Below are 11,885 nucleotides of genomic sequence, written 5' to 3' on the forward strand. Positions count from 1 at the left end.
TATCTCTAGCTGCCTTTGGGATGATGGTGAACTGCCTTCTTGCACCACCACAGTCCATTTCTAAATGCTGCATTGGATACACAATCCTCATAGTTGTACATTTGGGCTACATCATAAGTGAGACTTGGATTTCCAAATTGAAAATCTCAATGTTAGACTCCTTCCAGAATGCTGGTCTCCATTTTTACCTATCATGCCGCTCCCCACTCTTTTTCCATTGAGCATCGATATCTAAGTTCAATGAGCCTCTTAAACTACACGTTCTAACTCTAGCCCTGACCATCCACTGACCACTGAGTCAACACTTCACGAAAAACATTGCGGATTCCCTGGTTCTTAAACATCCGCCCCTTTCCTAGCTGAGTTCTCCATTTCTGCAACAAAATGCAAATGAGTGCAGAAATAAAATCCAAGTAAAGAAGTTTCATTTTGACCAGGACTCTCAGTAAGTCATGACTGAATAAATATCCAGCATTGCAGTCTCTGGGAGAAGGCGGAACACATGCGAACAAATCACAAGCTGAGAGATTGAAAAGGACAAAAGCACTTCAGCAGAATGTGTTGGGCTAACTTTCTGGGTAAGTCATTAATACGAATGGGTAAGTCATGTAAACCACTGACCAAACTACCTGATATAATTGCTAGTTATGCAGTTCTGATGTAAAATATTCCCAAAACGCAATCTTTTCTAAGTTCCTGCTATAGATCTGCAACATTGTTTTCTCTTCCAAATCTATTGATAGCCTTTTTTTTTAAGTGTGGAAACAGGCCATTTTAACCCAACCAGTCCACACAGACCCTCCGAAAAGTAATCCAACCGGACCCATCCACCTACCCTATTGCTCTACATTTACCCCTAACTAATGCACCTAACCTACACATCCATGAACACTGTGGACAATTTAGCATGGCCAATTCACCTAACCTGCCCATCTTTTGACTGTGGGAGGAAACCAGAGCACCTGGAGGAAACCCACACAGACACGGGGAGAATGTGCAAACTCCACACAGACAGTCACCCGATGCGGGTATCAAACCTGGTGCTGTTAGGCAGCAATGCGAACCACTGAGCCACCATGATGCCTATTTTGGTACAGAATATTCTCAAGAAAAAATTGTGTGTCTATTCTAGTCTCTCTCATTAGGTCTCCTACAGCTTTTATTCCAGTGTGAATTTGGTTTCCGTTAACTGAGCTTTGTATTCGGCAGAATCAGAGAAACACTACAGTGCAGAAGTAGACCATTTGACCCACTGTAGCATCCTAGCATTTTTAAAAATTGCATCTGAATGAATCCTTCTGATGTTATCTGGCTTCACGGCACTCCACTGTGATCCTGTCCAATGCGTCTTGATGGGTGCACTAATTCCGTTGCTGCTGAACCAAACTGAAAGTGGCATTCAGTAGTGTTTGCAGTAAACCTTCTTTGCTTTTGTCATTGCTTTCCTTGGCTTATCTGTGTAATGGATCACCTCTATATTTGCATCAAAACAATGCATACCAATCACACATAACTTTCCCAGAGGCATCATTCTAGCATAGATACAATGACCCAAGTAACTGCTTTCTGTGTTGTACGCTTTCAATGATTCTATTTCTCTTAAAATGATAGCCAAGTTCTGTACCCAGGAGGATGGCCTCAACCGTGATTTTGGGTTCGTGTCGTGTTACTTGTCACCACACCATACCGTTCTGTATTTGCAAAAACCTTACTGTTCTGTTTTGACACCATCACCTAGATAACTTGTTATTATCTCTCTACCTTAGCTTGGACAGGTTTGGATTACTTGTCACTTTGCTTAGACCCTTGTCATGCGATCTTACGCCTTACATGTTATTCCAGCCATTTGGTTTGTCTCTAGTATTAGTCTATTTTTGATTTTTTTTTTTGTAGGTATCTCTCTACCTTAATTAATCTGATCACAGGTCATCCATTGACTTGTTTTTCGGCTGATGATACTTTGTTCATACCGTCTGACACTCTTGATCTCCTATAAAGACTTGGTATTCAGTCTGTTGATGCTCTATTTGTACCATCAGTTGACACACTTAATTACTTGGATTATCTTGCAATTATCTCTCTGCCTATATATTCTGTGCCTGTTGGCTTCCCTGCACTTCATCTGATGAAGGAGCAGTGCTCCAAAAGCTTGTGATTTCAAATAAACCTGTTAGACTATAACCTGGTCTCATGTGACTTCTGAGTTTGCCCACCCCAGTCCAACACCTCCACATCATGGGTATAAGAACATTGTTTACATTCACCCTTTCAAAGGACTTTGATAGAGTAGAGAGGGACTGACTGGGGGGAGGAGGATGGGGTGGGCGGACTTGGTCCAGTAACCTGAAGACATAGGCTTAAAATCTTTGAAAAAAAAGTAGCTATGCTGGGAATTAAGAGGGTTTCGTTTAATACAGTGAAATACACTATGTGTGAAATGAGGCAGAATTAATGATAACTTCCAAGGGAATTGAACCCGGGTCTCTGGCGCTGTGAGGCAGCAGTGCTAACCACTGTGCCACCGTGCCGCCCATTACAGTGAAATACACTATGTGTGAAATGAGGCAGAATTAATGATAACTTCCAAAAGGGAATGGAGTAGCCACTTGGAAAGGGGACAGAGCACAAGGTTTTGGGGGATGAGTGGGGCTAATTGGAGAACCCAAGGACACAATGGACTGAATGGCCTGCTTCTGTGCTGCTGGCTGCATGAACAACGCCCATTGGAAAGGGAAGGTGAGACTTCAGCGTTCTATCAAAAAGATGTGCCGTGCAAGCCTATGCCCCTGAGAATCTTCAACTCTTTACGATTGCACTGCTGGCAGATGAGCCCTGTCTGGGTAGTGGACCGAGTCACAGAATCATAGTGGAGGTCACTCGGCCTATCAAGTCAATGCTTGACGGAGCCTGAAATTGCTGTTGAAAGCTCCATGGGAGAGTGAGGTTTGAACCAACTACTCTTTCAATCAGATATGACAGCGCTAGAGATAGATAAGAGAGGCTGCAGAAATAAAGGTGAATTCATTGAATAGACTGAGAGCTGTTGACCAGGACATTGGATACTGTTCCAAAGACCTTCATTAATGAGAGAGTGTGAAGAATCTGAATGTACATTTTCCAGTTCTGAGTTTGAGTACAGGACAGTGTGACCAATAGCAATGTACCCTTGAAATTCAGACCGATAGAGTCATAGAGATGTACAGTACAGAAACAGGCCCTTCAGTCCAACTCGTCCATGCCGACCAAATATCCTGAATTAATCCAGATCCATTTGCCAGCATTTGGCCCATATCCCCCTCAACCCTTCCCATTCATATATCCATCCAGATGCCTTTTAAATGTTGCAATTAAAGAGGCTGGGAGAGTCCATCCAATGTTTAGCAGAAGCAATATTCATGTTCATAGAACATAGAACATAGAAGAATACAGCGCAGTACAGGCCCTTTGGCCCTCGATGTTGCGCCGATCCAAGCCCACCTAACCTACACTAGCCTACTATCCTCCATATGCCTATCCAATGCCCGTTTAAATGCCCATAAAGAGGGAGAGTCCACCACTGCTACTGGCAGGGCATTCCATGAACTCACGATTCGCTGAGTAAAGAACCTACCCCTAACATCTGTCCTATACCTACCACCCCTTAATTTAAAGCTATGCCCCCTCGTAATAGCTGACTCCATACGTGGAAAAAGGTTCTCATGGTCAACCCTATCTAAACCCCTAATCATCTTGTACACCTCTATCAAGTCACCCCTAAACCTTCTTTTCTCCAATGAAAACAGCCCCAAGTGCCTCAGCCTTTCCTCATACAATCTTCCTACCATACCAGGCAACATCCTGGTAAACCTCCTCTGCACCCATTCCAGTGCCTCCACATCATTCCTATAGTATGGCGACCAAAACTGCACACAATACTCCAGATGCGGCTGCACCAGAGTCTTATACAACTGCAACATGACCTCAGGACTCCGGAACTCAATTCCTCTACCAATAAAAGCCAGTACGCCATATGCCTTCTTCACCGCACTATTTACCTGGGTGGCAACTTTCAGAGATCTGTGTACATGGACACCAAGATCCCTCTGCTCATCCACACTACCATGGGGAAAGGGACTGTCACAGGAACCCAACAGCTAAAACACTGGCCAGCAAAGTTACAGAGGCCCAGCTCTTCCAGCTCCCTGATGGTTGCACTTCAGAAGACCCCGAACAAAATGCTCGAATTTCTGACAGGTCATTCCCACACTCCTAGGATCCTCCAAGTAGTTCTACAATTCTAAATTAGAGTTGAAAATTTTAGACAGCTTTGGCCTACTCACTTGATGGGTCTAACTCTCCATAACATTACCCATAGCTCACCCTCAACTCTCTGATTCCCTCCTGACACTCACAATTCTTCCACCGTCTACCATTCCCCCCCCAATTGTAACTCCCAAACCCCCTGTTAGCCCTGACTCCCCACGCCGCCCCAACCCCTCCAGTATGGGTTTCCTCCGGATGCTCCAGTTTCCTCCGACAGTCCAAGAGCAGGTTGATTAGCTATGCTAAATTGCCCATTGTGTCCAGAACATGCAGGTCAGGCAGATTAGCCACAGGAAATGCTAGGTTACAGCTAGGAAAAAAGCGGAGAGGGGGTGGCAGAAGCAGATGGACCTAGGTGACATGTTCTTCGGAGGGTTGGTGCAAACTTGATGGGCCAAATGGCCTCTTTCTGCTCTGGATTCAGAAAGGAAAAATAGATCAAAACTTGTGAATGGCACATAACAGCCCAGCCTGTAGGAATTCTATGATTCTAACTACCTTGACCTCCCAACTTAGCAAATCTCCCCCGCCCCACAATTACTATCTGACCACCTGACTCTTCACTAACCAGCTAACTCCTGCCCTCGACTAACCTCACTAGTCCACTCGCCAGCCAGAAAGCCTTTAATGAGAAAACGACACCTGGAAATGAAAGCACTGGCTGTATTTAAGTTCCAATTTTTAAGTACTCAAAAGACAGGCTGGGCAAGGTTGACTGTGTGCCATTTGTAAGTTTTAGTGTTGTTTTGCTTCTGGGTTCCTTGCCACCCTTCCACCGCCCCTTTCCTGCTTAGTTTTACCCTTCGCACCTTTCCCCATTCATGGTGGCACAGTGCCTCACAGCACTAGGAACTGGGTTTGATTCCACCGTCGGGCAACTGTCTGTGTTGAGTTTGCACATTCTCCCTGTGTCTGTGTGGGTTTCCTCTCACAGTCCAAAGATGTACAGGTTAGGTAGATTGGCAATGCTAAATTACCCATAGTGCCCAGTTATATGCAGGCTAGGCCAGTGAGCCAAGGGAAATGCAGGGTTACAGATAGAGGATAGCGGATGGATCTGGGGAGGGCATACTCTTTGGACTTGATGGGCCAAATGTTCTGCTTCCACACTGTAGGGATTCAATGATTCTATGACTCACCTCGCCCAGACCCATCCTTCAACACCCTCTAAAGCTGTTTGAGTGTCCCAGAGTTTTCAGTGTTGGTCACGAATTAGCGCTCCCAGAAAGCACCAAGTACTGCTGTGAAAGGAGGGGCTTAGCTTGTCTTCGACTGACAATCTAGCAGCAAGTGGAAACAATTCCATTTAATTACTCTCTGCATTTCCCAAGACACAGGCATCAGGAGTCCCAGCCAGAAATATCCAACTTGGCACAAAGCTGTTGGAGAGGAACAGGAGCAAGCCGAAGGCCATCATGAATCCCCTGAAGATCTGGGCCATAATTCACACATGGCTGAGGCAATGATGATGAACAAAATCTTGCCACACAGGAAGAGGCCATTCAGCCAATTGTGCTCGTGCCGGTTCCACAGAAGAACTGCCTACTCAAATCTGCTCCATGTGCTTTATCCCTGTCAGACTGCAATGTTAATTTTTTGCAATTTCAAGTTTACGTCCAATTCTGCTGTTCTTCAAACTGCTTTCTCCTCGGACCATTCCAATGGAATTTGAAATTCTACCTCGAGGATCCTTAAGTACGACATTTATCATTCTTTACACATTAGCAGACCTTTAAAGAAAAGCCTGTTCTTGGCCAGGCGCTGTGATACACTGTTCCATTAAACAACTCTTGATGATTTCTACAAATTTGTCTTCCATGTCCCCCTAACACATCTAAGGATACAGGTTAGGCCATTTAGGATTGAGATCAGGAGAAATGTCTTCACCCAGACGCTGTGGAATTCTCTGCCACATAATACGATTGAAGCCAAAACATTAAATGTTTTCAAGAAGGGGATCAATATAATTCTTTGGGCGAAAGGGATCAAAGGGTGTGGGGAGAAAGCGGGATCAGAGTACAGAGTTAAAGTAAGGGGGGGTGCCTGTTTTGGGCTGAGGTGGAAGAAGTCAGAAGTCACACAACACTGGGTTATAGCCTAATAGGATTATTTAAAATCACAAGCTTTCGCAGCAGCGTTCCCTCATCAGGTGAAATGAAATGAATGTATAAAATGGTGGAGCAGGATCAAATAGGCCTACTCCTGTGTTTCAATGATTTGTGCAGTGGCCCAGATCATCCGCGTAGGAGGTAAACCTTTATTTAGCGCTTCCTTCTTCTTGTTAAAAAATAGGAGAAGTTAGGAGGTTACTTTATGACATTGACCAGCGACAGTAAGGTCTCACTTGCTGAACCTGACATCCAGGGTATGAAGGAATTCTCCAGTATTTGTGTCAAAGTTGCTGAATGTGCATATCTACTGTTTAAGTTCTTTTTTTCCCTGCTTCCATCATTCTTAATTTAGACCCACTTGCTATGTAAGCCATTAGGTTGACTTTTGAGAAGTGAAACAAGCAAAACTTTGTGACATCCAGACTTGGCAGTGGGTTTTGAGGTCATGGTATCTTTGCCAAGTTATTAGCAGGAAACATCTGTCCCAGAGTTGAATGACAATGTACTTCTTTAAGACTGAGCTACAACCTCTCTTGGCATCTCAGACAGCCACAGTTCCCATTTCCCTGACTGTCAGGATGGCAGGTTAGTTACACCACTGACAGCCTCTCCAGTTTCAAGACAAATCTATTCCAATTATCCAAATTGATCCCATTGGCAATCCATTAGTCAATATCAGCCATGATGTGGAGGTACCTGTGTCGGACTGGGTAGACAAGGTCAGAAGTGACACAACACCAGGTTGTCCAATAGGTTTATATGAAATCGCAAGTTTTCGAGCGCTGCTCCTTCATCAGGTGACTTCCAAATTGGTCAACGTCGATCTTTCAGATTCAGAGACTCAGAGTGTTCATCCACAGTGCAAAATAAAAACAAAATGAAAGGTTTTTTCATTCAGGGACATCACTGGAAAGGCTATCTTTTATTGCTCATTCCCTAATTATTCTTGAACTGAGTGGTTTGCTCGGTCATTTCAGAGGGTGTGGGTCTGGACTCACTTTTAGCTCAGACCAGGTTAGGAAGGCAGATTCCTTTCCTAAAGGATAATCATGATCTAGATGGGTTTTTAAACAACAATTGATAATAAATTTATGGTTACCGTCACTGAGACTAGTTTTAAGTACCATATCTATCAATTGAATTTAAATTGTACTAATTGCTTTGGTAGCTGTAGTGATTGTAATGAGTTTAGCCAGGCGAATTTAGAATATGAGTTTCCTGATTGGGGCTGTTAATCTGGTCCAATCAAGGAGCCCTGGCTGACAGATGTAAACAGGAGTTAAAAATAAGCACTACTGCAGTTAGGTGGTAGTGTGGGGGCACAAAAAGATAAAAGAAAAAGAAAAAAAAAGCAAGAGTGTCAGGGGGTCTAAAAATAGGAGTGACTCTGTTCACACTAGAGCTGGGTCAGCGTCAAGGACTCTCCATGTGTAAATAAAGGGGGACTAGGTGACGGGATACCACCCTCTTAGAATTATTTCAGTTGGAATCCAACCCTTGGAATCCAACCCATGACCAAGGAGCATTAGTTGGAAATGTGTAGCTGGAAAAGCACAGCAGGTCAGGCAGCATCCAAGGAGCAGGAGAATCGACGTTTTGGGCATGAGCCCTTCTTCAGGATTCCTGAAGGACTCATGCCTGAAATGTCGATTCTCCTGCTCCTTGGATGCTGCCTGACCTGCTGCGCTTTTCCAGCAACACATTTTCAGCTCTGATCTCTAGCATCTGCAGTCCTCACTTTCTCCAAGGAGCATTAGCCTCTGGATTACAAAAGCATTGCCAGGACACCACTGTACATTGTCTTCACATTGATCCAAAACTATTGAAGGAATTCCAGTGTGGTGTTACTAATGTCAGAAACAGAGCAGTCACTTGGATCCCATCATCGCTCATTGAGGAGATGTTCTACCATTGAATATTGTCCTGTGGTTCAACTTCACAGAAGAGCAGAGAAATAGGACCATGGCCAAGATTTTGTCTCTTAACCAAACATCCATGATCTGGTCATTATTGCATGAGGGCTTCATTGCATTCAAACTGACTGCTGCATTCCCCACATGAAAACGGGAGCAACAGCTCAGATGTACTTCATTTGCTGTAAATGGTCTGCGCCTCTCTTGAGACTGACACAAGGGAGAATTCTGCTACCCTTTCGAATAGTATCCAGTGATGGAACCAGTCACAATCGCTGTTGTCTGAAGAATAATCTATCTACAGAGCCATACAGTCATAAAGGTGTACAGCACGGAAACAGACCTTTGGTCCAACTCGTCCATGCCTACCAGATTTCCTAAATTAATCTAGTCCAGTTTGCCAGCATTTGGCTCATATTGCTCCAAACCCTTCCTGTGCAGATACCCATCCAGGTACCTATTAAATGTTGTAACTGTACCAGCCTCCACCACTTCCTCTGGCAGTTTATTCCATACATGCACCACCCTCTGTGTGAAAAAGTTGCCCCTTAGGCCCTCTCACCCTAAACGTATGCCGTCCAGTTTTGAACTCCCCCACCCCAGGGAAAAGACCTTGTCTATTTACTCTATCCATGCTCCTCATGATTTTACAAACCTCAGTACGTCACCGCTCAGCCTCCAATGCTTCAGGGAAAATAGCCCCAGCCTACTCAGCCTCTCCCTATAACTCAAACCCTCCAGCCCTGGCAACATCCTTGTAAATCTTTTCTGCTCCCTTTCAAGTTTCACAACATCTTTTCTATTGCTGGAAGGCCGGGATTGAACACAGTATTCCTAAAGTGGCCTATCCAATGTTCAGTACAGCCGCAACATGACTTCCCAACTCTTATACTCAATGCACTGACCAATAATGGCATGTGTGCCAAATGCTTTCTTCAATACCTTATCTGCCTGTAATTCCACTTTCACTGAACCTGCAGCCTAAGGTCTCTTAGTTCAACAATGCTCCCCAGGACGCTGGGTGCTTAGCCACAGCACTGAATTATTATTAGTACTTCTGCACTAGTGTCGCAGAGATTCAATGCAATTTAGTTGCTATGTGTGGCATCATTGCTGTCCTCTCAACTGAGTATTGTCTGGATGCTTTCTCCTATGAGTTACGCCTTAGAGGTTTAATAAACGTCTGTGATCTTTTGCAGTGTTTGTTTGGATCCAGTATGCTGTACGCCCTGCAAGCAGTGGTGAGTTAAAGTACTGAGCCTGAGAGCTTTGAGCCTAGTGAGCGGTGGGAAATAACCAAGTGGAAAGTAAAATGCCGAGAGGCTCCGATTCTGGTCACTCGTTATGTTTGACTTCAATACTCTGCTGAAAGCGATTACCTGTCTGTAACTCTCCTAAACCTGTGGGCTTCCAAATCACCTCGGGGTATTGTTTGGCGTTAGCTTTAACACATTCTGTGAAAGCATGCAGCCATTTCAAACGGTTGCAGGAATCTATAAAAAAAGCCAATCTGACGGTCAGGATGTTGCTGCCTTTTAGGCTGTCTGCCTTTTCAGAACACTGTGAAAATCCTTTTTTGGCTCAGTTTTGAAACTTGCCGTCATCGATTAGTCCTTTGAGTATAGTAGTTCGGACATTATGTTGACATTGTACAGGACGTCGGTGAGGCCACTGCTGGAGTACTGTGTCCAGTTCTGGTCACCCTCCTATAAGAAGGATAGATTAGATCAGATTAGATTCCCTAGTGTGGAAACAGGCCCTCCAGCCCAACCAGTCCACACCGACCCTCCGAAGAGTAACCCACTCAGACCCATTTCCCTCTGACTAATGCACCTAACACTATGGGCAATTTAGCATGGCCAATTTACCTGACTTGCATATCTTTGGACTGTGGGAGGAAACCAGGGCACCTGGAGGAAACCCGCACAGACATGCGGAGAATGTGCAAACTCCACACAGACAGTCACCCGAGGCTCGAATCGAACCTGGGATCCTGGTGCTCTGAAGTAGCAGTGCCAACCACTGAGCCACCATGCCACCCATTATTAAACTGGTGAGGGTTCAAAAGAGATTTACCAGGATGTTGCTGGCTACGGAAGATTTGAGTTATAAAGAATGGCTGAACAGGCCAGGACTTGTTTCACTGGAGCATGGTTGAGAGGTGATCTTACAGAACTTTGCAAAATAATGAGAAGTATGGATAGTTAATGGTAATTGTCTTTTCCTTAGGATGGAGGATTTCAATACTTGGGGGCAAATTTTTAAGGTGAGAGGAGAAAGATTTAAAAAGGACACAAGAGGCTTTTTTATACAGAGTGGTTCGTGTCTAGAATGAACTTACAGAGGAAGTGATGAATGCGGGTATGATTGCATTGTTTAAAAAACATTTGGATCAGTACACGAAGAGAGGGGTATGGGCCAGGAGCATGCAGGTGGGACTAGTTTAGTTCGGAATTATGTTCAGCTTTGATTCATTGAGTCATACAGCATGGAAACAGACCATTCGGTCCAATGACTGTAAGAGCAAGGCTGTGTTTACACGGTAGCTATGGCCAGCATTTATCCCTCGTGCTGGAAGAGTCACTGTAATGTTTCCTTCGGTTCTGATGTATCTCTCTGTGCAGCAGTCAGCTGTCATGTCTCTTACATTGGAAGATGGACCATACCTTAAATACCAGAAACATCGACTTTCCTGCTCCTCAGATGCTGCTTAACTTGCTGTGCTTTTCCAGCACCACACTCTCGATTCTAATCTCCAGCATCTGCAGACCTCACTTTCACCTGCCTTAAATGCACTTGCTAAGCTGGAAGAGAACCTTGATCTTGAGAAAGTATGAAACTATAGCTCCCGTGATCCGTAAGGGAATGACCAACAGTGTTGATTGAGTGCACTTCCCATTCTGTACTGGTTCCTCAGGGATAGTGTGAGGGACACTGCTTTTTTATGCAGATAAATGACTTGGATACTCAGTTCCATGTTAATTTTTCCCCAATTCAGCAAATTTGAAAAATAAACAAAAAAATTAAATTTGAAAACTAAACCAAAGAAGTGCAGATGCTGGAAATCAGAAACAAAATCAGAAATTGCTGGAGAAATTCAGAAAGCAGAGTTAAAACTTTGGATCCAGTGACCCTTCCTCAGAACAAGGTGTGACAGCGAGGAAGGTACCAGTCAATTGTGACAGGCGATAGGTAACTGAGCACCGTGGGCAGACAAGTGACGGAATTCATTGTGCAGAAGTCCAACGTGATGCAGTGATAGAAGGGAGAGGGAGAGGCAGTATTCATATTAGAATTAGCTTTATTGTCACATAGAACATAGAACATAGAACATAGTAGAATACAGCACAGTACAGGCCCTTCGGCCCTCGATGTTGCACCGATCCAAGCCCACCTAACCTACACTAGCCCACTATCCTCCATATGCCTATCCAATGCCCGCTTAAATGCCCATAATGAGGGAGAGTCCACCACTGCTGCTGGCAGGGCATTCCATGAACTCACGACTCACTGAGTAAAGAACCTACCCCTAACATCTGTCCTATACCTACCCCCCCCT

The 11,885-nt window shown here is 44.5% G+C and overlaps 1 protein-coding gene across 1 annotated transcript in view; it reads left to right on the forward strand.

Annotated features, from left to right (window-relative positions):
- Nucleotides 1-485: 485 nt before the first annotated feature.
- The window catches only part of LOC122552444 (adhesion G protein-coupled receptor E3-like), a 91,471-nt gene continuing 80,071 nt past the window's right edge, over nucleotides 486-11,885 (forward strand). Inside the window, exons 1-2 of the mRNA XM_043695173.1 lie at nucleotides 486-578; nucleotides 9,526-9,567. Of these exons, the coding sequence (XP_043551108.1) occupies nucleotides 557-578; nucleotides 9,526-9,567 (64 nt within the window). The 5' untranslated portion in view covers nucleotides 486-556. The remainder of the gene's footprint in view (nucleotides 579-9,525; nucleotides 9,568-11,885) is intronic.

The sequence above is a fragment of the Chiloscyllium plagiosum genome, chromosome 8, assembly GCF_004010195.1.
Source record: "Chiloscyllium plagiosum isolate BGI_BamShark_2017 chromosome 8, ASM401019v2, whole genome shotgun sequence".
NCBI classification, from domain to species: Eukaryota; Metazoa; Chordata; class Chondrichthyes; order Orectolobiformes; family Hemiscylliidae; genus Chiloscyllium; species Chiloscyllium plagiosum.